Source organism: Sesamum indicum, unplaced genomic scaffold, assembly GCF_000512975.1.
Source record: "Sesamum indicum cultivar Zhongzhi No. 13 unplaced genomic scaffold, S_indicum_v1.0 scaffold00120, whole genome shotgun sequence".
Taxonomy (NCBI): domain Eukaryota; kingdom Viridiplantae; phylum Streptophyta; class Magnoliopsida; order Lamiales; family Pedaliaceae; genus Sesamum; species Sesamum indicum.
The window spans coordinates 192981-220203 of record NW_011628049.1 but is presented as its reverse complement, the minus strand read 5'-3'; the positions used below and the strand labels follow the sequence as shown (position 1 = coordinate 220203).

General features: G+C 30.8%; 2 protein-coding genes across 2 annotated transcripts; one reads left to right on the top strand and one right to left on the bottom strand.

The window, feature by feature from the left end:
- Positions 1–4190: 4190 nt before the first annotated feature.
- On the bottom strand, positions 4191–7329 carry LOC105179027 (probable WRKY transcription factor 13). The gene is made up of 3 exons (XM_011102611.2): positions 6702–7329; positions 6300–6521; positions 4191–4601 (listed from the first exon to the last, which is right to left on the bottom strand). Exons 1-3 carry the CDS (start codon positions 7013–7015, stop codon positions 4430–4432), a joined length of 708 nt encoding a protein of 235 aa, XP_011100913.2. The 5' UTR covers positions 7016–7329; the 3' UTR covers positions 4191–4429.
- A 13247-nt stretch (positions 7330–20576) lies between these two features.
- On the top strand, positions 20577–22425 carry LOC105179026 (glucan endo-1,3-beta-glucosidase 5-like). Its single transcript, XM_011102609.2, has 2 exons — positions 20577–21059; positions 21219–22425. The coding sequence occupies exons 1-2, from the start codon at positions 20671–20673 to the stop codon at positions 22372–22374; spliced, it is 1545 nt and encodes a 514-aa protein (XP_011100911.1). The 5' UTR covers positions 20577–20670; the 3' UTR covers positions 22375–22425.
- The last annotated feature ends 4798 nt before the right edge of the window (positions 22426–27223 follow it).

Sequence of the window (27223 nt, the reverse complement as noted above, 5' to 3'; positions counted from 1 at the left end):
TGTAATATCTCAAACTATAAGGGGTCTAAATATAATTACACGGATAGGGGAGTGTAATTATCTCAATAAATTAGACTTTTGTATCAATTTGATCTGATAATAATTATTACTAACTTTAGTGTATGGTAATTAAAATATAAGTAATAGTAAATTTTCTTGGGACGACTTTTCATTTGAGCAAAGATAATATTTAAAGAAAAAACATATAGTACGTAAGAGGAGGTAATATGGAAAATAATAATTATTCAAGAAAATTAATATTTTTAAATTTAATTTGATCATAAATAAAATAATAGAATTATTGGATTGTAGAGATACAAGAAAAGGAAAATGAGTGGTGAGTAGTGTGTGTGTGTGTTGGGCCTGATATTTTAAGTGGGTAGACAAAGTTTCAATCCACAAATAATTATACTTTTGAACACAAAATGTAAGACAACATTTGACATGGAAATTATTATTTTAATTTTGTTCATTTTTATTAAAAAAATGGAGAATGGATAAAAGAAATAATTCTTAAACAAATAAACAAACGCCTTCATGTGTTAATACATGTGAAAAGTTATATCTTCATTGTTATAAAGGTAGTTTAGTATGAACAAAATTATTAGACCTGCAATAAGTCAATAATAAGTCAATTGAGGGTGAATATATTTTCATTTATTTTTTTTAATATTAGTAAATTCAGTGACTAATAAAATAATTTATTTATTAGATGGAATAAAATTTTCAAAGTGTTAGATGTAAATTTTTTAAATTAAATAAAAAAATTATATTTAATTATATTAAATTTTAGAAGAAGGGAGCGGTAATTATCCCGTAATTATGAAATTAAGAGCATAATGAGTTTTTCAAGTTGACACCCACCGAATTATTGCCAAGGCAACAATTTTCCACTCTAAGGGGCAGCAGACACGACACGGGCAGTCTATGCGGGCAAGTGGGGCCCTGGAGAAATTATTGAAAACTTTAAAAGGCTGGATCTGCCCACGTGCTATCACCAGCATGTGGGCCCGCCGCCCGGAGTACCAGATTGATGAAACGCCGTGAAACGACAAAAAGGGAAAGGCAACGGGAGTCTGGACAATCCCGCGTACCAACTTTCACGGTGCATCTACACCTAATGCACTGGATCCGCTCTTCTCTTTCGTCCTCGATCACGTGCAAGTGTTGTGCTATTTGTTAAAGATAACAATTTGCATTTAAATATTGATTTTTTTAAATTGAATTTGAATAATCCTAAAACTTTTCTGCTCCTCATAAATTTAAAATAAATACTCTTTTTATCTGATTGTTTTTGACTAAATATTCCACGTGCTGATCCAATTTTTTTTTAGAAAATTAAATAATTTAGATTTCAATTACAATCACAAAATTAAATTAAATCTAAAAAAATTAATCCAGTTCTCCAATAGAAAAAAATTATTATTCTTTTAAAAAAGAAAAAGAAAATAGGGACGGTATCTCATAAACCCGTCAAAGTGGATTGTGCCTACAATTAATGTCTTTATAGTTGACTTACTGTCATAAAAAATAAATTTTAACCTCTTGAAAACCGGCACACATTTAGAGTCATCAAATATTTTGGCAAAAATCGAACCCACATCATAAGTGTGATAAAGTTTGACCTTAACAACATGACTCGACACGTTAGAAAGAGAATTGTACTTGAGTCATGTGTTACCCGCCTAATCCCTATAACTCTGCCATTGTCATAATTTTATAGCGATTTAATCTTCCTTTTTAAGCAGAAATATCCCTAATTATGTGATTTTATTGCATATTCAGCAAAAAGGGAAGACATGAGGCAAATATGGCAAGCTAAAATAGGAATTGAAGGCATCAAAAAGAAAAAAGGAGATTACAAGGACATTTCTGCAGAATTGACTAAGCATGCCCACGCGCAGTGGAGTGAAGAAAAACGAGTGATTTCCGCAAAAGAAAAAGGAATGAAGTGCCTAGATTTGGAAGGATTCGTTAAAACATGTTATTTGTGATTTATTTACCTTTTTAGAGTTAATTATGTATTAATCCCCCCTATACGTCTAGATTTGTAGGAGACTTTTATTATAAATAAGGGGGGGGGGTGGGGGGGGGGGGGTCTTTTCATTTGAAGGGGGGTTTGTTAATTGGTGGAAATAGAATACCTTATTTTCATTTGCTTATTCTACTCTCTCTTTTACTTTTAATTTATAACCGGAGTTAATGGAATTTCACTTTTTAGTGTGTTCTTCCATTAACATGTCCAGCTAAACTCCTTATTTTCTGGTTAAGGTATGGTGATTGCTTGATTCGTATTATGTTGTGAGATCTAATATGCGCTCTACACTTGTTAAATGAATATTCATGCTATTCTCTGTACTTTAATTACAAATATCTGATTTTTGAATGATATGGCCAATTGTTCATTATCAAAAAGGTTTACTTAGCTATTTATAAATTCGTGTAATTTTTTATTTAGTTCAATACTTAGTAGCAACGTAGCATGATTAATTATGTCATAGTAATTAGTTATGTTATGGGGAATGCATGATCTATTTTAAACGAATTATCATCGTAGGAGTTTGTTGATTAGAATCAGGCCTTTCTAATTCTTAATGTTGTTAATAGATTAAATCTTGTGGACGTTCCCAAGGTTGTCTGTTAATTAGGGATCTAGCCAACGATCGTACTTTGGCTGACGAAAAGGTAAGGAAAGGTGAGGTTGTTAGGTCGTATCAACAATCATAACTGATTTATTAGTTTACATAGTGTTATTTTTGCATCAATGATCAACTCGCATGAATCAAGTATGATTTTCTAGTTTATTTAGTTTTTAAGTATTTCTTTTTGTCATCAAATCTCCCCCATTATTTTCTTTTTCCTCAAAGAAAGCAACTTAAAACCAGTTTCTGTGGAATTGACCCTACTTCCACTTTCACAAGTGTTGTAGGAATTATTTTTTGTGGTCTTGACACCCATCAATAATTCAGTTGTGCAAATTGTATTTAACCCTAATAATAATAATAATAATAATAATTTAATAAAAAGCAACCTTGAAGTGAGTAGCCTCCACGTGCTCTTGTCCTTTAGAAAAATATAAAAGAAATAAATATTGAGTGTGTGTGCATTTGTTATATCTGCCCCCACATTTTATTTTATGTTTGACTGGTCATAAATATAATATTCTCATTTCCCAAAATTTATTCTTTTCTGCTGCATTCTTCGTATAATCAGACCTTTTAGTTTTTGAATATATTTTATTGTGTGATAATGCAAAATATCATTTATTTATATTATTTTTTTTAAAGATTTAAGATATTAATTCTAACAAATAGAAAAAACACATTTTTGTTATTATTCCATTAACAGTAATGTTTTCATTTAACATTGAATTTATCAATTGCTTTATTGGATTATTGAAATTTTAATAATATTTTTTATTTGATTAGGGTTGCTCAAATTCATGCCTTGATTGATGGGCTCCACAAATTCTTGGGTAGAGGTATGCAAATTCACTTGCTCTTCTTAATTCAATTATACTAGTGCTTTCAATTGTAAAAATACCACTTCCCATTGGGCCTCCACTTGCTAACATATAACAAAAGGCCCAAAATTTAGATAATATTTAGAAGTGGGCCATAAAATTGGCCCAACGACATTTTCTTTTGTTCAAAAAGAAAATTACTAGTAACTAACACTACAAACTCAATATATATATACACCTAATTATGTTGAAAATAAGGATATTAAGTCTTAATAATCTCTCTCTCTCTCTCTCACAGATACATACATGTTGCAAAGATGTCAAGAATGGAATTTTTTTTATCCAATTTAGATCTGGTATTATTGCTCATTTTTCTTAATACTAATTATATGACAAATGTATTCAACTTATCATATAATTAATTCTGATTTAACCAAACCCAATTTGAATTAGAATTTTCCAGGCAAGAAGACTTATTACTTATTTCCTGCCCATAATCCTCTCAATTAATGTTATGAAAAACAGCCAACTGGAAAGATGTAAGTATTCGAAATTAATACATCCTAATTAGTCTTATTACATACATAGATGCCTGTATAGCTAGAACATAGATATTGTATACACGTGTGTGTATATGTGTATATCTACCCTTTAGCGTGTGCGTGTGTGTGTGTGTGTGTTTCATCATCCAACATATAGCATAGGACGTACGTAATAGAATTCCATGTCAGAAAAGAGTATGTATGATAGATACAAAGTAGGTGGTGGCAGCACCTGATGAACTACATAGGCCCAGTAAAACAAGGGCACTGAAATTAGATGACACACAGCATCATGTACTAATATTATGCTACTACATTTCTAACTCTATCCACACTGTCTTATTCCCAACTTCCTAACTATGAAAAAACAGTACAAGTCATATAAAACCATCAACTACCACCCACATCATCATCATCATCATCACTACCAGAAGAAATTATTAAGCTGAGCTGAAGCTTGGGAATCATCCTCATCGTGTGACGGAGAGTGTATGTGCCTCCCCTCGTATGTCGTTATCACCATCCTGGGATCATCTGCCAGTCGTTCCACACGTTTCTTGACACGACAATTGTCTTGCGTGCATCGGTAGTAGCTCCTGCAAAGTGTTGAGAACGATTTCATGAGACCCGCCAAGAATTGATTAACGTATGTTAAGACACGCGCGTCTTGATGACATATATGAGCCAAAGGAAACTGAAAGATTTTAACTAGGAGAGTATATAATATACATGCATGTATAAATGGTGAAAAGATTATACCTACTTCTATTATTGTGTGAAAGGATTACTAAAATTGTTATCTTATAGGACAGAACAAATACAATACACCCGATTCATTCAATACGGTTGGATTGATGAGACTTAGGTGGTAATAACTATCATTAATCATGTGTGATCTGACCATCAATTGTACACAAAATTTCTAGTTTATGTAGGAAGTCTCTTGTACAAATGCATATAAGCTACAAGTTTTATACTATCTAAGTAAATCGCTCCGGTTCTCAAACACAAATTAAACATAACACTTGTACATTTTCATTGAAAAAGTATACAAAAACACATAATGTACCCTTTCCTTTTTTTTTTTTTTTTTTTTTGGGTTTTGTTCATACTATGAAGTATTAAGCTGACAATTAACATGTAATAAGTGACTAAGGTTAAGTTAACGGTATATCGATAATACAGACAAATTATTTTAGGTTAAGTGGTAGGGCAACTGTGGGAACATTATATGCTTTAACCTAGTACAAGAAAAAAGGTAAAAAAACCAATAATGAGAAGACATAAAATGGAGAAAAATGTGGTGCAAGAAATGCAAACTGGCAATTGCTGGATTCATGATCAAAGGAAAAACATAAAGGGTTTTGAGGGTGCAGAGTGGGCTCTGATCTTGGGCATGCATGTCTCTGCTGATATATGTAAAGTTTGGACAGTTTGGTAATAGAGGGGAATGGCTCCTGAAAAGAGGAGAAAAAAAGAAACATAGATGATAATCATTTGACAATAAAAAGTTGGATTTACTTTTTACTAACCCTAAAGCCCAAATCATGAAAAAGGGTATCTCCATAGATAGATCCCTCATCATGTCCAAACAAATACAAAGGGAGAATTCATCATCATTACTCTCTCTCTCTCTCTTTTAAATTTTCAAGAAAATGATGCTAGCTAGGGTTTTGTATTCAAATATATGTGGAGATAGAAGTTAGATCAGCATTATGAATTGATTAATGAATCAGACATCAAGGGTTTAATTTGATTGATGACAATGTTAGAATCAGACAATTATATTTTCACTTTTGCCTTTTCTTTTTAGTATTATTATTAAACACTGATCAAATTGATGATGATGAGGATAATTATAATGGTGATCTTGGTGTAATAATTCAAATTAAAATTACTCTTTTTTGCTTGTCCTAAAGTATGCATCATTGTATTAGATTGCTCTTGCATGTAACAACCATTACTTGAAACTTTTACACACTTATTCGAATCTTTTATTTTAAACTGATATTTCATTTCAAGCACACACATATATATATATATATATATGTATAAAATGGTATATATATATATATATATATAAACGCAACACAAACACATACATATAAATATTCATGGACAAATCACAGACTTAGCTCGCGTGTTGTACACACAAAAACTGAATATGGCATTCATGTTTGATTGATTATAACCTAAAACTAAATCTGAAGATGTAATGAAGCTTGAAGAAATGAAGAAAACATGGAAAGGGATCATGGTCAAGAATGAAATAATATTAAAAAATTGGTCCTTACCTAGGATGTTGGGTGTTCTTGACAACTTTCTGCCCATACTTTCTCCATTTGTAACCATCATCAAGTACATCCACATCGCTCATAGTCTTGAAGCAAAACCTGGGCTCTCTCACCTTTCTTCTACCCTTGATCTTCTTCATCTTCATCGCCGATACCCCTAGATGATCATCCCCAACACTACTTCTCTTCATGCTCATGCAATCACTCAATTCCCCCCATGCCCTAACATCATTAAACAAACCAATATTATTGCATGGTCGTTCATGATCAAGACAAATTAATACCAATATGCACAGTGTAATAAGAACACCAGCATCATCACTGTCTGATATTTTCACATGTAAGAATTTCCAAGAATTATATATGCAAGAATATATATATATATATATATGTTTTAATTACCAGAAGTTTGATGAGGGGGTTGATGTCTGCAAAGCAAGAATCTGGGATCCAGGTGCTGCAAAGTGAGAGGTGAAATCTTCTTTTTGCTTAGTAACAATAGAGTGATCAGAGAGGGTTAGTGGTGAATCTGCAGCAAGATTTGGAGCAAGAGTTTTAAGGGGTAGGTTGCAATTACCCAACATTGGGAGAGAGAGAGAAGCAAAATTTGCATGAAAAGGGAAAACCCCAAGTTGTGATGATATTATCAAATCTTGATCCTCAAACAAGCTCTGATTCAGCATCATGGACTGGGAAGACTCATGAGAATTAGCCATATATGTATATAGATAGATAAAAGAAAACCTTGATTAAATATCAGGTCTAAAGTGTGTGTGTGAAAAATGTAATAAGGGTAGGTGTTTGGGTTTTGGGGAGTTTGAGGTTGAAGGAGGGAAATTAATTAATGTAAGGTTTGGAGAGTAGGAAAGAAGAGGGGGTTGTCTGAAAGGTATTTGGGGTAGATATATATGGGGAAATTAGGGGGTAGCTAGTAGTTGATCGTGTGTTGAAAGTGACTAAATACCAGCATCCAGCATCCAGCATCCAGCAGCAATACACAGAGGCACATCGACCACTCACTCACTTTCCCCATTCCCTCTCATCTCTTCCACTAATGTGTATTCTTGCTACATATGACTTCAATCAAATTATTTATCTGAATTAACTGACCCCACACACTACACTTAAAGCTGTCTGAGATGACACTTTATGCCTAGCTAGTAAACCCCTTCTACTTTTTCTTTTTTTCTTAAAAACACACACACACACACACAAAGTAAATATATTTTTGTCCTACAACTTTATGTCATTAACATTTTTTATTCTATAACTTACTGTTTTATATATCTATTTTTTTATTAATTTAGTCCTAAACATATCAATTTGGTTATTTTTTGATAAATTTAGTTTTATATTAATAATTTAGTTCTATCTATTCATAATTATAGAACAAAAAATGAGATTTATTATGCTGTGAAGGGGATAAAAAATTATCAACACATGACTAAGTTCATCAAAAAAATACCAAACGTGAGATGTTCACGACTAATTTTGTCAAAAAAGGACCAAATGTATAAATAAAGTAATTTATAGGACCAAAGTACTAATCATCTAAAGTTATAGGACTAAAAATATAATTTTATAAAAAATAAGGGTAAAAAATTAAATTGTAGTTACATGACAATATTAATTTTTCTAAATTTAATTGTATTTTTAAACCAGTAATTATAATTATTCAAAACTTTAGTCTTGTAAGTTTAATTAGGATTGTAAATAGTCTTTTGCCTCTTTTAATTTCGTGATTTTAGGACAAGATTGACGTCACTTTTTAGGACTAAAATGCCAGAGAAATATAATTACACGACTAAAAATGACAATTAAATATTTTTTTATATGATTTCAACTATTAAGAGTATAGGGTAGTTCGCAAAAATTGTGCTTTTAGAACAAAGTTAAAATTAGTTTGGAAAATAAGTAATAATAGAAAATATTAAATGGAAGTGGTTGATAAAAGAGCAGTAAAAAAGGAAAAAAGAAGTTGTTTTGCAAATTGATTTAAAACAATTAGATGCATACTTATATTTGCTTGGAGTTTATAATAGATTTAAAAAAAAATTCCACTTGCAAATCAAACACTAAAAGAGCTCAATTTTCAATTTTAAAAGCTAAAATTAAAATCCCATTATTTATAGTTTGCAAACACTCACTCCAGTGTAAAGGGAAAAAAGTGTAAAGCAAAATTCTGAAAATTAAACAGTGTGCATGTCTTAAGAGGATCAAGTGAGTTGTGGGGATATATGTCTGCATTTGACCTCTGAGGCATGAAATATATATATATATATATATATGTGTGTGTGTGTGTGTGTTTATTTATAAGGTCAAAAAACACAAAGACAAACAATAGGATTCATTTATGTTGCAGGAGTGATAAAGAGATTTATTAGTTGTCATCAAATGTAATTCTTTTGCTTTGTTTGCTTCTGCAAATGGATTGTCGACTTTCTGCACATGACACACACCATCCACTCATTTCTCATCTTTCATGGATCCTATGCCAATACTAATTACTGCAAACACTTTGCTACAACACATATAACATTTGAGTTTAGATCAAAATATATAAATATAATTTCTTTTTTTATAAAAATTATAAATATTTTTTTAATATTATAATTATAATTACTACTATTTTTTTTCAGAGGCAAAAACTTATATAAACACCACTTGAAGATTATTACACTAATACCCCTTGAAGGTGTAGCTGTAATTTTACAAAAAATAGAGGATGTTTATATTTTGGCGTAATTAAAAAGAGCATCAATGTAAATGTACCCAAAAAAAAAATAAAAATCATCTAAAAAAAGTAATATACTTATGATATAATTGATTGCTCATGTATTGATCATGAATAATATCAAGAATTAATGATCTTTATATTTTCTAGCAATGACTCGTCATTCTTTTTGAAATACGACAAAAACATTTTAAATTTAATACTTATTTTGAAATGATATATGGGTGGGGGGACATAAAAGTATTTTTCAAAGAAAAGAAAAATGAAAGGTGTAAATAAATCTAGGGTTTCTTTTATACAATTTCTAGGGTTCTTTTTTGGCCCCCCAAGAGAGGAAAAAAAAAAAAAATTCTGAAATAGCAATGATGATGAATCTTGGCTGCAAATCTCCTCCTTTCTGCCTCAGCAGTGAAAGATATGATTGTAATAATTGATGATGGGAGACCCTATTTGACTTTTGGCAGGAAAAAAGCTTGTTACCTTTTCCACTCCCTTTAAATCCCTTTCCAACCCCACTTCTACCCACCATTTCCCAAGTTCCAATCCCCACCCCACCCCACCCCATAATATTGTTATCATCTCTTCAATTGCACACATTAATCTATGTTTACTTTGTTTAGCAAAATTTTTTGGTGGGGTAGGGTGGGGGGTTGGGTAGGGGGGTGGGGGGTTAGTGCACATATATGCCATCATTGAAGTGATTGCATGAGAATAGGCATTGATGAAGCAATTTTGGTTTGGTTCTCTCATTCAAGAACTATAAATGCATTACATATATTTGTTTGTGTGTTGCCTTTTGCACTACTACCTATATAATTACATACTCAATCAAGTTCATGTGATTGGGTAACAATTAAAGTTTTTGATACATGTAATCTTATATATATATATATCCCTCATCCCAACAACATTTGTAGTTGCTAAAATGTGTAATTATCAAGACTATCAATGTTGGGTTGGGGGTATTAATTAGTGTAAATAGTAAAAGCTAATCTCCTTTTTTTTCTTTTTTTGTTTTGCAAATATTGTGACATTTTGAGTTTTGATTTTATCAAATGTGTGAATATTTTGCCTTTACGATCGCATTAATTATTTTATTGTTTATTATATATGTTGGTTAATTGTATATCAGGTTCTTAATCATTTAAAATTAGCTAGCTATTTATTAATATTTTCGTATAAATGAGAGAAGTGAAATCAATCGGGAAAATAAAAAAGATGTGGAGCTAAAATACCACTCTATCAAGTTAAAAAGACAAAAAAAATAAAAAAAACAATTAATCCAATAGAAACATTACTTTTAGTTTTAAAAGATTATGTGGGATGCATATATAATTTTTATTTACAAAAATAGTGAACTCCAGTGAAAAAGTGATTGATATTATAAAAATAAAAAGACGTAAAATCAAAATTTTATCCTAAGAAGTTATAGAACTAAATTACAAACAACCTAAATTCTAAATTCTGAAACTAAAAATTCATCTAAACATAATTTTACTTATTACAACATAGAAATTAACGAACAATTGGTGTAATTTTCTACAATCAACATCCTAGACAATATTGCGTGTTTATGTGTTTAATTATATATATACATAAATTTTATCTTCCCTCATTTTTACTCAGAAACACCCACAAACAAAAAAAATTAGGTTGATATATTATGATAGCTTGAACAAAGTTTTAAAATTCAATAATGATTTCCTTACAAAAAAATTAATCATGAATAAGCTTGGAGTTTAAGTTAACGATGGAGAATTAATTAATTAAAGACATAAACTCAAATCAACTAAACAACTACTATAATTAAATATTACTTTGTATGTATTTCTCAAACATAATTAGTTAATTATATATAATTAAATTATGGAAAAAATATTAATTAAAGAAAAAGAAAAAGAAGAGACAAGGCCCTGTTTGGGGGTGAAGAATAGTGGATTAACGTTACACTTGCGTTGGCATGATGTAAGTGCTTTTGCATCAGCTACAGGGAACTCTATTTCTGAGAAAGGTGACTACAAATAGAGTGTTGGCAAACAGGCATCATTTCTTTTTGTCTCTCCTCAGCCTTAGGTGGCCATTATGCCTCCCCAGATTCAAATTAAATACCTATATATATATATACGTATACGTATACGTACTTAACTATATATATATATATTGTGCTTGCTTGTCCTTTGTTTCATTGGTAACATCTTTTATATATCATGTCACCGATTATCAATATATTTTTATCTAACAATTGATTATATACTAAAAAAAAATAAAAAATTCCATCTAAAACTAACGCTGAAAAAAAGTTTACTATTGTTTGTATTTAATTGTTATGGACTAAAAGCTGGTAAATAATTATCATTAATCATAATTAAATAAAATTAAAAAAAATTTGCATTATTCATCATGATAAAAGTATTCACCATGACTCTTAGCCATAGCAAAAAAATTCGACATGATTTTTTTAGTCATTTCAAATAACCATCCTCACAAAATCACGACCACTACAATTACTTTTTTTTAAAATAATAATTAGTCATAATTAAATATTATATATTTTTTTAATATAAATAATTTCATCTTATTATTTTTCCACTGAGATATATAAAATGAGATGCCAAATTAATATTTATATATATACATCATGTGTAAAATTTATGTACTATATTTAAATATTTTTGGTACCTTAATTTGTTGGGTTTTAAGATATGAATTGACACAATTAAACGATGATGATAAATTGAATTGGATTGAGTATGTTATGATCATAAGTTAATACTTTAGTTATATTTCTTAATTTATTCTCTTAAAATAAATATATATTTTCTTGAGAAAAGGAAGTGAAAGAATTTGATTTTGCCAATGTTTTTGGGCCGATTCATAATTTAATTTAAGTAGAAATTTTGGGCTCATTCCCAAAAAGCCCACATTGGCCTACACTATCAAAGTTAAGAAAACAAGCTTAATTAATAATAAATAATAATAATAATTAACTAACTAAAATATTATTCTTTTATTGCTTTTTATTGTTTTTCCAATATCAATCAACTCAATGATTACTTTAGAAAAGAATTATTCAAAATTCCCCCATGAGGAAATTAGTCAATTTGTTGGATTGCAATGCTTTTTCTCTATTAATTTACATTTGGGATAATTACACTGCATGCACTCCCATCAAGTTTAGTATAATTATATATAAATTTTATGTAATTTAGAACATTATATTTAATATTTTTTATGTTTGTTGTCTTCCCATAAATAAATCTATCAGTTAGATATAATAAAATTCATAAAATTTGCTGACATCAGAAAAAAAAGTTGAATGAAAATTCATATTTACCTCGATTGACTAACATACTTAATGTAGGTCAAACAAGTCTTTTTCGACCTAATTACCTTTACAAGAGTGAAGATATACATCCTCATATACATTAGCTTGTGAAGATATATAAGGATAATTTGGTAAGAAAATATTTGTTTGATCTACAATAAGTTAGGAATAAATCATTCGAGGATAAATATGAATTTTTATTTATGTTCTATTGATATCAGCAAATTTTTACTAACGGATTTGTTGGATGAAAACAAACGTTATGAATACTATTTAAAACTTTCAAACCATAAGATGTTTACATATAATTACATCAAATCTTAGGAAAGAACACGTAATTATCCTTTTACATTTTATCCAATTTCAAGAGGTAAGCAAGTTGGATCCTAAATCAAATTCTTGCCAGAAATTAAGCAGAATTGGTAATTTTATAGTTAGAGTTGGTAGGGATTTACATTAATTCTTAAATTTCTCTTGTAATTAATTAAACACGCACTCCTTAATTTTTTTAATACGAAATGTGAGCAACCATATGAATAATGTGCTAATAATTATAGTATGGTATAATGGTTAGGATGAGTATTAGACTTTTAGTCACCATTTCACTTAATAATACCCAACTCCTTCTACAATCCTACCCTCCGTATATCTTGCCTTTTTCTTTTTCCTTCCTTTTTTCAATAAATAAATCAAATTCATTATGAAATAATATAATGAATTTATATATAAAAATTACAATATAGAATTAAAGATAATACAATGCGTTTATATATCCCAGTGATTATAGATTGATTAAAAATTGATGATAAACTGGATATCTTATAAGTTTTATTTAATGAATTTAAGTGCATATATATACTCTTGTATATATATATATTTTGTGTTCAACGAGTTACTTATAATTGAATTTTAGAAAGCCCACTTATGCGTGGATTGAGTAGGTGCTAATTTATTTGATATTATTGATCAGTGTATGATTAATGTTGAACTGGTCTTTATTTGAAATTGATATCCGACATGAATGATTGTAATTAATTTAATTTAATTAATAATAATTCACCGTTTTTATTTTAGAAAAAAATAATAAAAAAATAACTCAATAATTAGTTATATTAGGACATCTACAAATTTCAGTCTCCAACATGTAATTAAGGGTGTATTGTTGCCAATTTCAACACAAACCTGAGCTGCTAGTGAGAAATGTTTGCTGAGTTATTACAGTAAAGGGATCTTGAATAGTAAATGGAGTCCGTGACGTGACCAATTTCCCCTCTCATTCACGGGCAATATTAGTTAATTAGAACTCACTTTTAGGTCACTAATTAACTTGTCTTAAATTTAGATTAGGTGAGACACCTCCTACAATACTTTTCAACTACTCAATGATCTATGTTTAGTGTTTTGGTAGCTATATGTTTGAATTAATGATCTATGATTAGTGTGAATGCTTGTCATTAAGCCCATCTGCCTTCTTGAAAATCATGTAAAAAAAAAAATATGAGTTTAATGCAATTTACCCTCGTGTGATATTAAAAATGAGTAAATTACCCTCTATGAAAAATAAATAGCAATTTACCTCCCTGCCTAATTAGGTAAATTGATTCAATTTTAAATATATAGGGAGGTAAATTGCTATTTTATTTTTTATAAGGGAGCTGTTTGCCTATTATTCATAACACAAGTAGGTAGATTGTAATTTACCCGAAAAATTATTCCCTCCAATGTAAGGACCACGACTTAAAAATTAGGGTAAATTATAGCTACCTCCGTCGTTTGAAAAATTACAAATACCCCCCTCAAATGAAAAATAATTATGTACCCCCTCGACGGTGAAGTGGACATTACTATTTTACCCTTACTAATTTTTATTAAAAAATAAAAAAATTATTTGAAAAAATATAAAAGAAATTTAGGGTGGCTAAAATAAATATAAAAATTTTAATTTATAATACAAAAGGGCATTTTAGTCAGGTTAGCACAAAAATTGAATGCAAATCCAACGGAATGGGCTCGTTGTTTAGACAGATGTTAAAATCATAGAGGTATTTGTAATTTTTCAAACAACAAGATGGTATTTATAATTATGCCAAACCTTAGGGAAGATGAGTGTAATTTACCTTAAAACCTATGGTTAATCAAATACTATATGTCGGAGTGAAATAAATAACCAATACAAAAAATTACGATTTGGTACAGTTAATGAATATTTGCCATGGTTTTGACTATAATCAAAATATTTGCTACGATTTTCAACTGTGGTTATGTTTTGAGCTCCCTCACCGAAGCAACAACTAATAATCATTGCACAGTTGTAGTTAATTAGGATTTACCACACTTTTTTATGTATTCGTTTTTTTTTTTTTTTCAAATTTGTTGATGTATTAGTTGGATTTGTTATATATGTAATAAGTAGTGATATTTGAGTTTATTTAATTAGTGAAAGTGGGACAAATTAATGGGCAATATATTTTCATTTTAAACTTGAGTTTAGATCTAATAATATCATTTAAAAAAAAAAGCATTCATGGAATAAATTACTCCCTTCATGTTATGTATGTCATAATTATATATATATATATATATATATGAAACAAAAAGAATATTTTTCTTTGAAAATATTAATTAAGAGCCAAAGAATTAATAATAAAATTAAATTAATTAAACAATAATTGGAGACAACATAATTGGAGACAACATGGAAATGAAAGATCAAGATGTGCTAGTTTGGGGTTTTGGGCATAATTAGGATCATAAAATATAAGTGTAGGACCCACCTAAAAGATCAAATGCAATTGATGATTGTAACATCAAAGTCATTAGCTATAATTCCATGTTTGCCATTACAATTTATTTGTGTGTTATTATTATTATTTTTCTAAAGTAATGATTATTGTAAAATTAGATTGAGAGGCTTTTCACACTGAATTATTGTAAAAGTAATCTCATACCAAAGTCTTCTCTATTGATTATAGCTTAATATAATCTCCTTTTTGTTTTATCTATGTTTTTCTAATTTTTTTTTTTTTTTTTGGTTGTCATTGTTGGAAGCTATGGTGGGATAATTGTATAATAATACTTTTTTGAAAGGAAGAAAAAAAGGAGGAAAACTTAGAATTTTTGTACTCTAAATTGTAACTCTCAATTCACTTGAATATTATTAGATTACAAGTCCTTTTATAGGCCTAAACATCCACTAATAAGCATAAAAATTCATACATAAAGTAAATGCAAAAACATAATTCTAAACATCATTTTTCTGTTCTGGCATCAAGGTCTCTAAAGGTCATAACTCTCTGCAGAAACTTCCAATGCATTTGAAACTTGGACCATTTGAAACTAGATCCAAAAAGCTTTCATTCCATATAAAATAAACTCAAAATGAAAAATCGTTTCACTTCTGAAAACGAGTCTAAAAATTGGCTGAAAAGCTATGGCTGCAGAAAACGAGAAGGCAATTTTATCCTTTGGAATTCTCAACACCCCCTTGTAAACCTGACTTCTTTACAACTCCAATCATCTCTCTAGGGCCTTTGTAAAATATCTGCAACTTGATCAAGAGTTTTTATGTACTTCACCTCAATCTCTTTGTTAGCAATTCAATCTCAAATAAAATGAACCTTACATCTATATGTTTGCTTCGATCATAAAACACCGGATTCTTAGCTAGAGCAATAGCTGATTTGTTGTCCATCATAATTTTAGTTGCTGCATCTTGAGCAAAATAAAGTTCACTTAGCAATCTTCCATATTGCATGACATGTTACCGGAGTTGTGGCAGCATACTACAACTCACATGTTGATAGAGTCACCATTGGTTGCTTCCTTGAGCACCACAAAATTGCATTTTCTCCAAGTAGAATACGAATTCGGTAGTGCTTTTGCGATCATCAACATCACCGGCATAATCACTATCACAATATCCTTTAAGGCAAGCATCATTAGAAGAGGTGTAAAGAATACTATAATCAAAATTACTTTTTAGATATCGAAGAATTCTCTTTGCAGTATTCATGTGTTCTTCACTTAGATTCTCCATAAATCGACTCAGTAAGCCCACTGCAAATAATATGTCGGGTCTAGTACATGCCAAGTACAATAGACTTCCAACAAGACTTCAAAATGTAGTTGGGTCGACTTTTGTTGCCCCATCATCTTTGATAGTTTTACTCCACATTCTATTAGAGTATTCACGGGATTGTATTTCATCATCTTGAATTTCTTTATGATCTTCCTTGCATATGCCTCTTGAGAAATGAAGATCACATCACTTTGTTGCTTCACTTCTAGTCCCAAATAATATGACATGAATCCGTGTCATTCATCTCAAATTCTTGCGGCATTGCCTTCTTGAATTTGCCATACATATGTGGATTGCTTCCCGTTGGAATAAGGTCATCCACATAAATACATATGCATAAAATACCATCTTTCTCCTTCTTCACATAAAGAGCATACTCATGAAGACATCTTGAGATACCATTTTTTTGAAGATAGTTGTCAAGGCTACTATACCAAGCCTTTGGTGCTTGCTTGAGCCCATATAGTGCTTTTTTCAATTTTAGCACCTTGTCTTCGTGACATTTGACGATGAAACCATCCGATTGTTCAACATACACTTCTTCAAGAGTACCATTCAAATGTGGACTTCACATCCATTTGATGAATTGGCCACCTGTTTTGAACTGCAAGGGCGATAAATAATTGTATTGTCTCCAAGCCAGCAATGGGAGCAGAGACTTCTTCATAGTCCACGCCATGCTTTTGTTTGTACCTTTTTTGCAACGAGCCTCGCTTTATACTTTTCCACTTCTCCTTTGGCATTTTTTTTTTTATTTTGTACACCCATTTGACTCCAATGGTTTCCTGACCACTTGGCAATGTAGCTATCTCCCAAGTGTCATTTTTTCTATTGAATGAATTTCTTCTCCATGGCTTGTATCCACTTTTTCTCCTCTATGGCCTCTTCAAAACTCAAAAGTTCATTATTTATAAACAAACGAAAAAGGTTGTCATCGTTTATTCTCTCTGTAGCATCATAAATGTCACTAATGCTACGATACCTTTGAGGTTGATCACTTAAGCTTGGTGTAGAGGGGGTTGAATTATCACCTTCGACTTCAAGCTCCTCATTCTCTTCTTCTTCTAGATGTGGAAGAAAATGATACCTTTCTTCTTTTTGGATGTTCCAATTCCATGAGGCGACTTCATCAAACTCAATGTCTCTACTGATCCTGACCTTCTTAGCAATGAGATCAAAACATTTGTTTCCCCTTAGAACTCTCATCATAGCCAAGAAATACAATCTTCTTACTTCGGTCATCAAGCTTCGTTCTTTCTTGTGATTGGTTTGAGAGATAAACGCCACATGCAACTACTTCGGCCTAAAACTCTTTCGACATTGCTTTAGTTTTTAAAATCATTCTCGTCATGTTTAGAATTGTTCTATTTTTTCTTTTCGCAACACTATTTTGTTGAGGTGTTCTCCGAACAATCATAGGACGTTAAATTCCATGCGATCTAGAGCTCACCACCTCTATCAGTCGGGAGGCCACGCTATATAAGTGGCTGACACCTTAAGATATATCATAATAAAAAATTTCCAATTATCTCCAAGAGAACTGGCTGGAATTGATTCTTTAGTCAGCAAGTAACTACATTCGTAGATACGCGGATAGACTAGGCAAAGCTTGGTCAAACGGTCATATCTTCCTCCAAATAAGTTCAAATTTTAAGATTTTTTTTCTATTATATAGCCTATAATACACGGAGCTCTAAAAAATTACTCGATGCAGTATCGAACACGTATCGGACACGGCATCTGCATGTCTAAAAATATAAAATAAAAAAAGAACACGACGTCGAACACCGTATCCGACAAGTTTTGAACACATTTAGAGTTTTGTTTTTATAATTTTAAAAAGTTTTGGGCTATCTTGAAAAGATAAACAAAAGAGTTTTGGGTTCTAAATCGAACATCATATAATGCAAAATAAGATTAATAATCATTGAATTTTTATTTTATTTAATCTTATCATGCTTAATTCCATCATATGAATCAAACGAGCCGTAAAGCACTCAATACAAAGTACAATGGTGTCCAATGACTTGATCCAAGGCCACGTATGCTCGCTTACATAGTGGATGCAGCCCAAAACGGCGTCGAAGTTGCCTGAGCTGCGCTAATAATCTGGCTAGTTCACTGGGCAATTGAGAGGGTGCGAATTAATATTTTCCCGCCAAATGATGTTCTTGTATTGATTTTCATAAATATAATTAAGTTAATTAAATATATATATATATATATTTATTAGCACATGCAGGTGTATCATATTGCTTAATTTATAAATGAATTCCTAATTTAAATCTTTTGTTGTATAATTATTAAAGTTTATTTCTAAAAATCTTTTAGTTAATAAATTTTTTATCTAAGTTTATTAGAATATGTTATCAAATTATTAGTTATGACCATCTTTTGAGTCAATCATTATTATCGAAAAAATACTAGCAATATTTTAAATTCACTGAAAATCCAAAAAGAGCTATTCTATTATTGAATACCTTTTTATTGGATATATACTAAAATCATGGTAAATAATTATTATTAATTATGATTAAATTATTTTTTCATGATTAAAAAATTATGATAAATATTTTAGTTATACGTACAAAAATCATGGCTAAGAACTACTGTATGACCACAATTAATGATTATATATTTACTATGATTTTTTATTTTTAATTAATTATAATAATTAATTATGATTGAATGTTACATTTCTTCTAGTGTTGAACGCTAAGGTAAACAATTAATAATTTTCATTTGGCACCAAGAAATCACAAGTATCCAAACAATTGAATCCATTAAAATCGACCATATAGTCTCTGAGATTTTATGCCCAAAACTTTTATGTAAAAATTTATTTTATGTGTTGAATATATTTACTTTTGATTTTAATAAAGGGTAAAATACACTTTGCTCTCTTAAATTATTCGTCATGCAATAATTACCTTTTTAAACTAACAAATATAGCACTTACTCCCTACAATTAAGTTTTTAAACATTGTAATATATAAATATATTTAGTTCAAAAAATTTCTTTTTTTTTATTAATTTTTCATTTTAATTGAAGAAATATCTTTTATTTATATAATAAAGTAAAATATAATTAGTGAGTTAAATACTTCAAATTTTATTTTATTTTATTTTTTACAGACTCAAAGTTAACTAATAAATGAGTACAATAAATACATAAAAAATTCTCATGAAAAGATTTTATTAATTTGGTGATAAAATTAAGTTATTAACTATTTATTCTTTTAGATGAAAATAAATAATTAAATATTGGGTTTTTAACATATTTTTAAAATTTATGATAAAATATATTTATTCATTTTTTTCTAGAAATGTTTAACGTTTGGTTAAACATATATACATAAATATCTATTTGTCAATTTCTTTTAAGAAGCATATATGAGATGTTGGTTATATTATATTCATTGTGTATCTACTATATATATATAAATATTAATATATACTCTATTTTTTATGTAAATTCTTTATTTATTAAAAAAATTAATTAAAAAATAATTCGAATAATAATTTAATGTACTAAAATATATTGAAAATAATATAATTGTACAAAGCATGAGAGGTATTTTTGTCCAATCAAAAGATAAATGTTACATTTATTAATTTAGGAGGTAAATATTATACAACGATACGAAATATATTTTACCCTTTAACTAATGGATAGAGGTTATGCCAAATACCTGACCTATATACACAAACAATTTTAATTTGTCCAAAGAAATAAAAAAGAACTTTTCAGAGCTATGGTCGCTGAAAAATGTCAAAATACAAAATTATGCCTTTCTCTTATAAATATAAAATTATTAAATTAGAATAAATGAGGGATAACACTAAAGAATATATATAGCTTTTTTGCTAACGTCAATATTTTATGTTCAAATTCTAACAAAAGAGGATTAGATGTAAATAGTAAATTTTTGAAGGGGGTGTAATAATTTTAAAATTTCTTTGGGAGAAGTGTACTTTCGCATTTTGTAGAAAGAATTTAAGTGTAGTTAATTCAAAAAATATATAGTAATTAACTCTGTGAGATGCATCAAAAATTAAAGAGCAAAGCGCTAAATCATATAAGTTAAAGGACCAAAAATGTATTTAATCAATTTTTGCAAGACAACTCGTGAACTTCATGGATACACACAGCTGATTTGCAATTTTTCCAACACATTTATGTCAGATCCCTTTCCCTGATCTCTCTCCCTCCCCTCTCCTCCCCATAGACCAAATGATCAGACATTTTTATCTGGTCAATCTAACTATGGGAAGACAATTTCCATTCAGCCCATCAATTATCCTGCAGGCCTTAATAGTTGTAACAATTTCTTGTTGTTCAATCAACGTGGTGGAGGGCGTGATCGGCGTGAATTGGGGCAGGCAAACATCGCACAGGTTGATCCCATCGATGGTGGTCGATTTGTTATTACAAAACGACATTCGTCATTTGAAGGTCTTCAGCGTCAGCGACAACGTCCTAGAGGCCTTTGCCGGGGGAGACATTGCCATCACCGTGACATTGCCTAATGAAGCCCTTAAAGATGTTATGAGCGCTGAAGCAGCCGAACACTGGCTGGACCAAAGGATTCGTCGGCACCAGGTTAAGAACATCAACATAAGGTAATTGGTTGATACAACACACTAACACGCGCATGTTTGTGTGTGTGTTTATATAAATTAATATGCATATATATATATATATATATATATATATATACTTTCTTAATCTTCATATTGATTCCCTTTAATTTTCTTCTTGAACTTTTGGATTCTTGACAGTTACGTACATGTTGGAAGCCAGCCATTCTCAACATTTTACCACACAGACACCTACAACAACGCTGTTGACACGTTGAAATTTATTCAAGAAGCCATCTACACAAGCGGGTACGAAAACGTCGTGGCAACAACTGCACATTTCACCGATGTCTTGAAGCCCGGCATAATGAAGCCATCGGAGGCCGATTTCCGCCCTGATTTGAAGGAAAAGATGGTGGAATTCGTGAGCGTTCTCAACTCCAGCAATGCTCCATTCGTGATGGACATATTTCCCATATATTTTGTTGCTGAACACAAATGGGACTTCGAGTTCTGCTTCCTCGACAACAAGTCGAATTTCTCAATCGAGGACAACGGGCACGTGTACACAAACGTGTTTGAATTCGTGTACGACTCGTTTGTTACCGCAATCACGAAAGCTGGAGCGCCTAACGTGAGGGTGATGGTGGGGCAAATCGGGTGGCCGACGGACGGATATCCAGGGGCCAACGTCACCAACGCTGAGAGGTTTTTCAGGGAATTCATTCCTTTTGTTAAAAGCACAAAAGGGACCCCATTGCGCCCTGGAATCTCCATCGACGTTTACATCCACTCCCTGGTGGATGAAAACCGGGGCAGGATCAACGTGGGGGCTTTCCAGCGCCATTGGGGTGTGTACCTGTCGAACGGGGAGCCCAAATACAAGATAGATTTCAGTGGAGCTCATCGGGACATTTATCCATCGACGGCCAAAGGCATCGTGTTCATGCCCAAGAGGTGGTGCGTGTTCAAAGGGGACAAGAGAAACTTGACCAAAGTTGAGAACCAGGTCCGTCGCGCCTGTGCCCAAGCAGACTGCACGAGCGTTTTCCCTGGGGGGTCGTGCAGTCAGCTGACGTTCGACCAGAATGTGTCGTACGCATTCAACAGGTACTTCCAGATGAAATCACAATACAGCACTAATGAAAGCACTTGTAATTTTGAGGACTTGGCCACCGTGGTGACTGAGGACCCCTCTGTAGGCACATGCAAATTCCCTGTGGAAATATTGGCGGCGGAGCGTGCGGAAACTGACGGGTTGATGAAGAGGGGTGGGGCGGGGGACAGGCTACAGGGATTTTTTGGATCAGCAATTGTTTTGCCTTTGCTTTCAATCATCTTGTTTAGAGTAATTTAGGGTATGTATGATGGTGGAGTTTTGTTTAAAATATTTTTCTTAAAAAAATCATCCAACAAGAAAGTTTCGTCCATAATAACGAGATTCAAACAATCTAAAATTTAGTAAGAAAAAATCTTAATTCAAACATGTTAGATTTAACAAATTCTCTTGGAAGATGTTGGTTCAACAATTGAATTTTCAATTTCAAATCTTATTATATAATATATTTCGATTAATATATAAACGTCATATATATAAATATTATAATATTTATTTTATTTAATAATATCTTTTATACATAACATGTATATGTTAATTGAAACATATATGTAATAGAATTTGAAATAGTCAATCGAAATTGATTGGTGCAGGTAACGTGCAAGCAAAGATGGGAGAATTGCATGGTTTATCCATATTTTAGGGTTCGTATATTTTTTTTGTCCAATTAATTATGTGATTATCATTAATAGTCATACAAGTTACAAAAAAATCACTTTAATCTTTTCATTAGATTTTGTTAGTATTTTGACAGTCCAACAGTTGGAGTTCTGCTCACCTGCTTAGGCCTTAGCAGCTAAAAGCCTAACTGGAAGTGATTCACCTGAAGGTCTCGCAAGCTCGCCCAAGGGTATAGTTGGAGACTACTTGCCTAAAGGCCCTTGAGACAATTGAGATTATCAAGCCACCTGAAAACCTAGTTAACGACCACACGAGGTTGTCAGACCACCAGAGGGCCCAATTGAAGTTGCACGCCTAGAGGCACCCATCTAAAAGTCAACAAATCATACAAACCCTAGAATTCCAAGACTTATTCCTATGGGTGACAGAACAGTCGAGCCGGCTCGCGAGTTTCGCAACCTAGACAATGTCAAGTCCGGCTAATTGGCCATTCACCATTAGTCGTCCAAACTTCTTGTCAAGCTCCTCTAGCTATATTTTCTCTGAGGTGCTTGAGCCTTAACATGACGGAGTTTGCTCCAAATGCCTCCATCTCTTATTAGAAAATCTGCAAGAATATTCTCGTGAGATTTTATGATGATAATATTATAACAATAATATTGATATTCTGTTTGCCATTTGATAATACGAGCTTTCTCAATTTTAGATTTTAATTTATTCTTCAAGAAAGCTTTAATATTAGTATTATCAACTTTTAATGTGAATTTTTTAGCAAGTAAAAATGGAGGTGATTTCTTAAAAAGTCTTCCAAACTGCAAAGAACTCCTTATCGTTGACGTATCAGACTTGGGCTTGTTGTTCTGAGAACAACCCTCCTATATATCTACAAGATTCTTACCCTGTAGTGGCATTTTTCATGAGCATTGCTGCCCATCTATAGTCATTAGCGTCCGTGTAGATTACCAATTCATGTTCGTCTTGTGGTATGACAAGCTTGGAAGGCTTATAGCAAATTTGTTTTAGCTCACGAACCCTTTGAAATTTTCTCCCATTTCCACTTTTGAACTTTCCATTTCTTTCAAGAATGGTCGAAAATCCTTTCTATATTTTACAAGATCAATGATAAAGATATTTGCAAAATTAACAACTCCCAAGAAGGTCTGTCAATGCTTCTTGTCCTTGAGCAGATCTGAAAAATTGTAAATTTTTTCCATAATATGTTCCTGTAATTCAATCCCTGTTTCGTCAATAAGGATTCCTAAAAATTTAATTTTATTGACTGTGGTACTAGCTTTCTTCTCAAAAAGTACTAAACCTTCTCTATGACATTCATAAAAAAATATCTCAAGATGTTTAATATAGTCTTTCATATTCTTCGATGCATATGTCGTCAATGTAGATAAACATAAACTCAAAATAATCTTTAAAAAGACTATTCATTTTTCTTTGAAGTATTTGGGGTGCATTAGCTAATCCAATTGGAAGTATATTCCAGATATATTGCCCCTGTGGTGTGGAGAATGCGATAAATTTCTTTGATTCATTCTCCCTCTTGATATGATAAAAACCAAATATGCAGTCGAATTTTGAAAACACTTTAGCACCTTTAATGTAATCAATTAAGTGTTTCTACTGGGAATATAATAACCATCAAATTCTAATATTTTATTATAATAACATGTTAGTTAATTATCAATTTGGGTTTATCTCTTTTTATCTCACCATGATTTTTTATCAAAAATCCAGGACTACTGTAAGCAAAGATTCCAGGCTTGATGAGTCCAAGATTCATATGCTCCTTGATAATCTCCAACACATCTTTCTTATCCTCCATGATCATCCGGATAAGCTTATATCGAACATACTCATATTTGCATTTGGCATTGACCTTAAGAGTTGTTTCGATCTTATTCCTATTCCATTATGCTAGAGGGTTCTCGCTAAAATTCTTCTGGATTAGTCTCTTGATATTTTCGAGAGAAAGTCTGCTTTCCTCGCTTATGCCTAGTGACTTTATCTCCTGCAATGCTTCTTTAAGGTTCCTAATTTCTTCTTCAGTTTTCTCATAGAAGCTATCGCTATTGATGTGTTCCTGTTGCCTGAAAGATAAAAGAGTTTTACCAAATTTTCTCTTATCTTGCATTTTTGGTTGAGTTAATTTTGCATCAAAATCATCACCCTTGCTGCGAGAATTTATAGACATTATCCTATTAAATGTCTTTTATTTTTGCGAAATCTGTATCTCAATACCATAATTAGTAGTAAATTAACAGATTCCTTTGATTATCCTACATGTATTTTGTAAATATTTGAATGAAATTGTTACCAAACAAGATACCAGGACTTGCACCATGAAAGTAGATAGGATGTGTTTTTACCCTAAACTAGGGGTTCCGAATGCTCCTCTAGTCATGATTTTTGCTTCTATAAGGAAAACTCCAAATTTTGCTGTGCAAATTCTTGATCCTAAATCAATATAAGCTATAAAATACTTTGTCTTATAATTGATTATATAACATACCAACATATATGTATATAGAAAAGGGACTAGTCATTCAACCCTTATGGTAACACCATCAAGATTGAATTTCATACTATTACCTTTTCTTCACCATGGTTTATGATCTTTGATGAAACTTAACCATAAAGTCATAATCTCATTTTCTCGTCCTGCAACTAGAATTTGATGGCCCCTTCTATTTCTAGTATGCCTTTATATCTACCAATAATATGTTATTGCAAATTATATAAGTCATCGCAAGGAAATTTTTTTTTTCTTTTTTAGTGATATTAAATATAACTTGTATTTTTTTCATCCTTTATGGCATCTAAGTTTTACATTATCTACCTAATCTGTTGAAAAGTTAAAATTTTTAACAACTCCTTCTCCTTTCCTTTGTAACTTGTAATCCTGTCTTCCGAAAAGCACATCCTGCTACTAAACAGATGTTTCTTCAATAAACCTAAACTTTGATACCATTCTAGGCGAGCATCGGTAAGCATATGCATAAAAATGCAAAATTTGTGAAAATGGACTAAAATTCACATTTTAAAGTTGTAGAGGGATAAAATCATCCAGAATTTGCCTAGATCTGGTGGGAGGACTAAAACAGAGCATTTTTAAAAAGTTATAAAAGTTAAATGACTAAAATGAAAATTGACCAAAATTAGAGGACGAAAATTACCTTTGACCCTAATTAGTTCCTAATCTCTTTTAAATTAACTACAATTAGTACCCGAAAGTCTTCTATTTTAAAACCTTAAGATCTCCGAAACTCAAAATGAATTTGATCACTGTTAACATTACTTTAAATTTGTCTTGCTCTGATCTTCTTTTAGTTAATTTAGTGCAGTTTCTTATCTCACTGATTTTTTTATGTTGTTTGATTGGTAAACTATTCTCTTTAGTCTATATATTGTTATATTTTTGTTTGTTTAGTTTGGGAGAAAGCTTGATTTTTCATACATACTATTAGGGGGTATTTTAAAGTTACCACCATCATTTCAAAATAGAACAATTAGTACTATATAAATGGCCACATTTGAAAAGTTAGTACTTCCATATGCATTTCACCTGATATTTGGGCATTAAATGCTCAGTCTTATAAGGATGAATAGTAATTTATTGTCTGTGATATTAAAAATGAGTACAGTACATTCCTATAAAAAAATATAGAAAGTTATTTTCTATATTTTTTAAAATAAAGCAATTTACCTCTTTATACTGGGAGATAAATTGCTTCATTTTAAAAATCATAGAGTGGTAAATTATTGTATTTTGAAAAATACAGGGAGGTAAATCGCTATTTATTTTTTCATAAGGGGATAATTTGCTCATTTACAATATCACAAGGGGATTGCTTGCATTTTTGGCGTTTATATAATATCAATTGCGCTATTTTGAAAAATACCATATCAATTTTGCAATACCCTATATATGGGGAAAATGCAATTTATTTATTCTTGGAACTTATGAAGATGACAATTTTGATCCTGCATAAATTAATTTTTATAATTTACTTATATAAATTTAATATATTTTAGCAATTTTCATCTTTTGTTGAGCTTCAATTTAGCTGCAAAATTGCATGTGACTTGCACATGACCCAAATTATAATTGGCTGGAAAGGACTAATTAAGATTTTTGAAATTATAAAATTACAAAATTAAATTATAAAAATCAATTTGTACAGAACTAAAAATACCATCCTGCTAAGTTACAAGAGAATGATACAAAAAATAATTCTTTTTCGTTGATAAAATTTATACAATATTACTACTAATCGTACTGATATTATATGATATATATATATGGTCTTGAATATCATTTTTATTTAATTAATCAAATATGCAAAAAATAAATAAAAAGATAAGGTTTAATTTCATGCGTTCTCTGCAAGACAACTGGACAAGAAGCTTCACTATATAAACTTCATCTATTCCACAGAAACACACAGCTGATTTGCAT

What these genes read in the sequence shown, in the direction of transcription:
- LOC105179027 (XM_011102611.2), bottom strand. Translation starts at nt 7,015, where the DNA reads ATGGCTAATTCTCATGAGTCTTCCCAGTCCATGATGCTGAATCAGAGC. An exon ending in ACCCCCTCATCAAACTTCTG is followed by an intron (nt 6,522 to 6,701) that starts GTAATTAAAACA and finishes TAATGATGTTAG; the next exon opens with GGCATGGGGGGAATTGAGTG. An exon ending in AAGAACACCCAACATCCTAG is followed by an intron (nt 4,602 to 6,299) that starts GTAAGGACCAAT and finishes AACACTTTGCAG; the next exon opens with GAGCTACTACCGATGCACGC.
- LOC105179026 (XM_011102609.2), top strand. Translation starts at nt 20,671, where the DNA reads ATGATCAGACATTTTTATCTGGTCAATCTAACTATGGGAAGACAATTT. An exon ending in GTTAAGAACATCAACATAAG is followed by an intron (nt 21,060 to 21,218) that starts GTAATTGGTTGA and finishes GATTCTTGACAG; the next exon opens with TTACGTACATGTTGGAAGCC.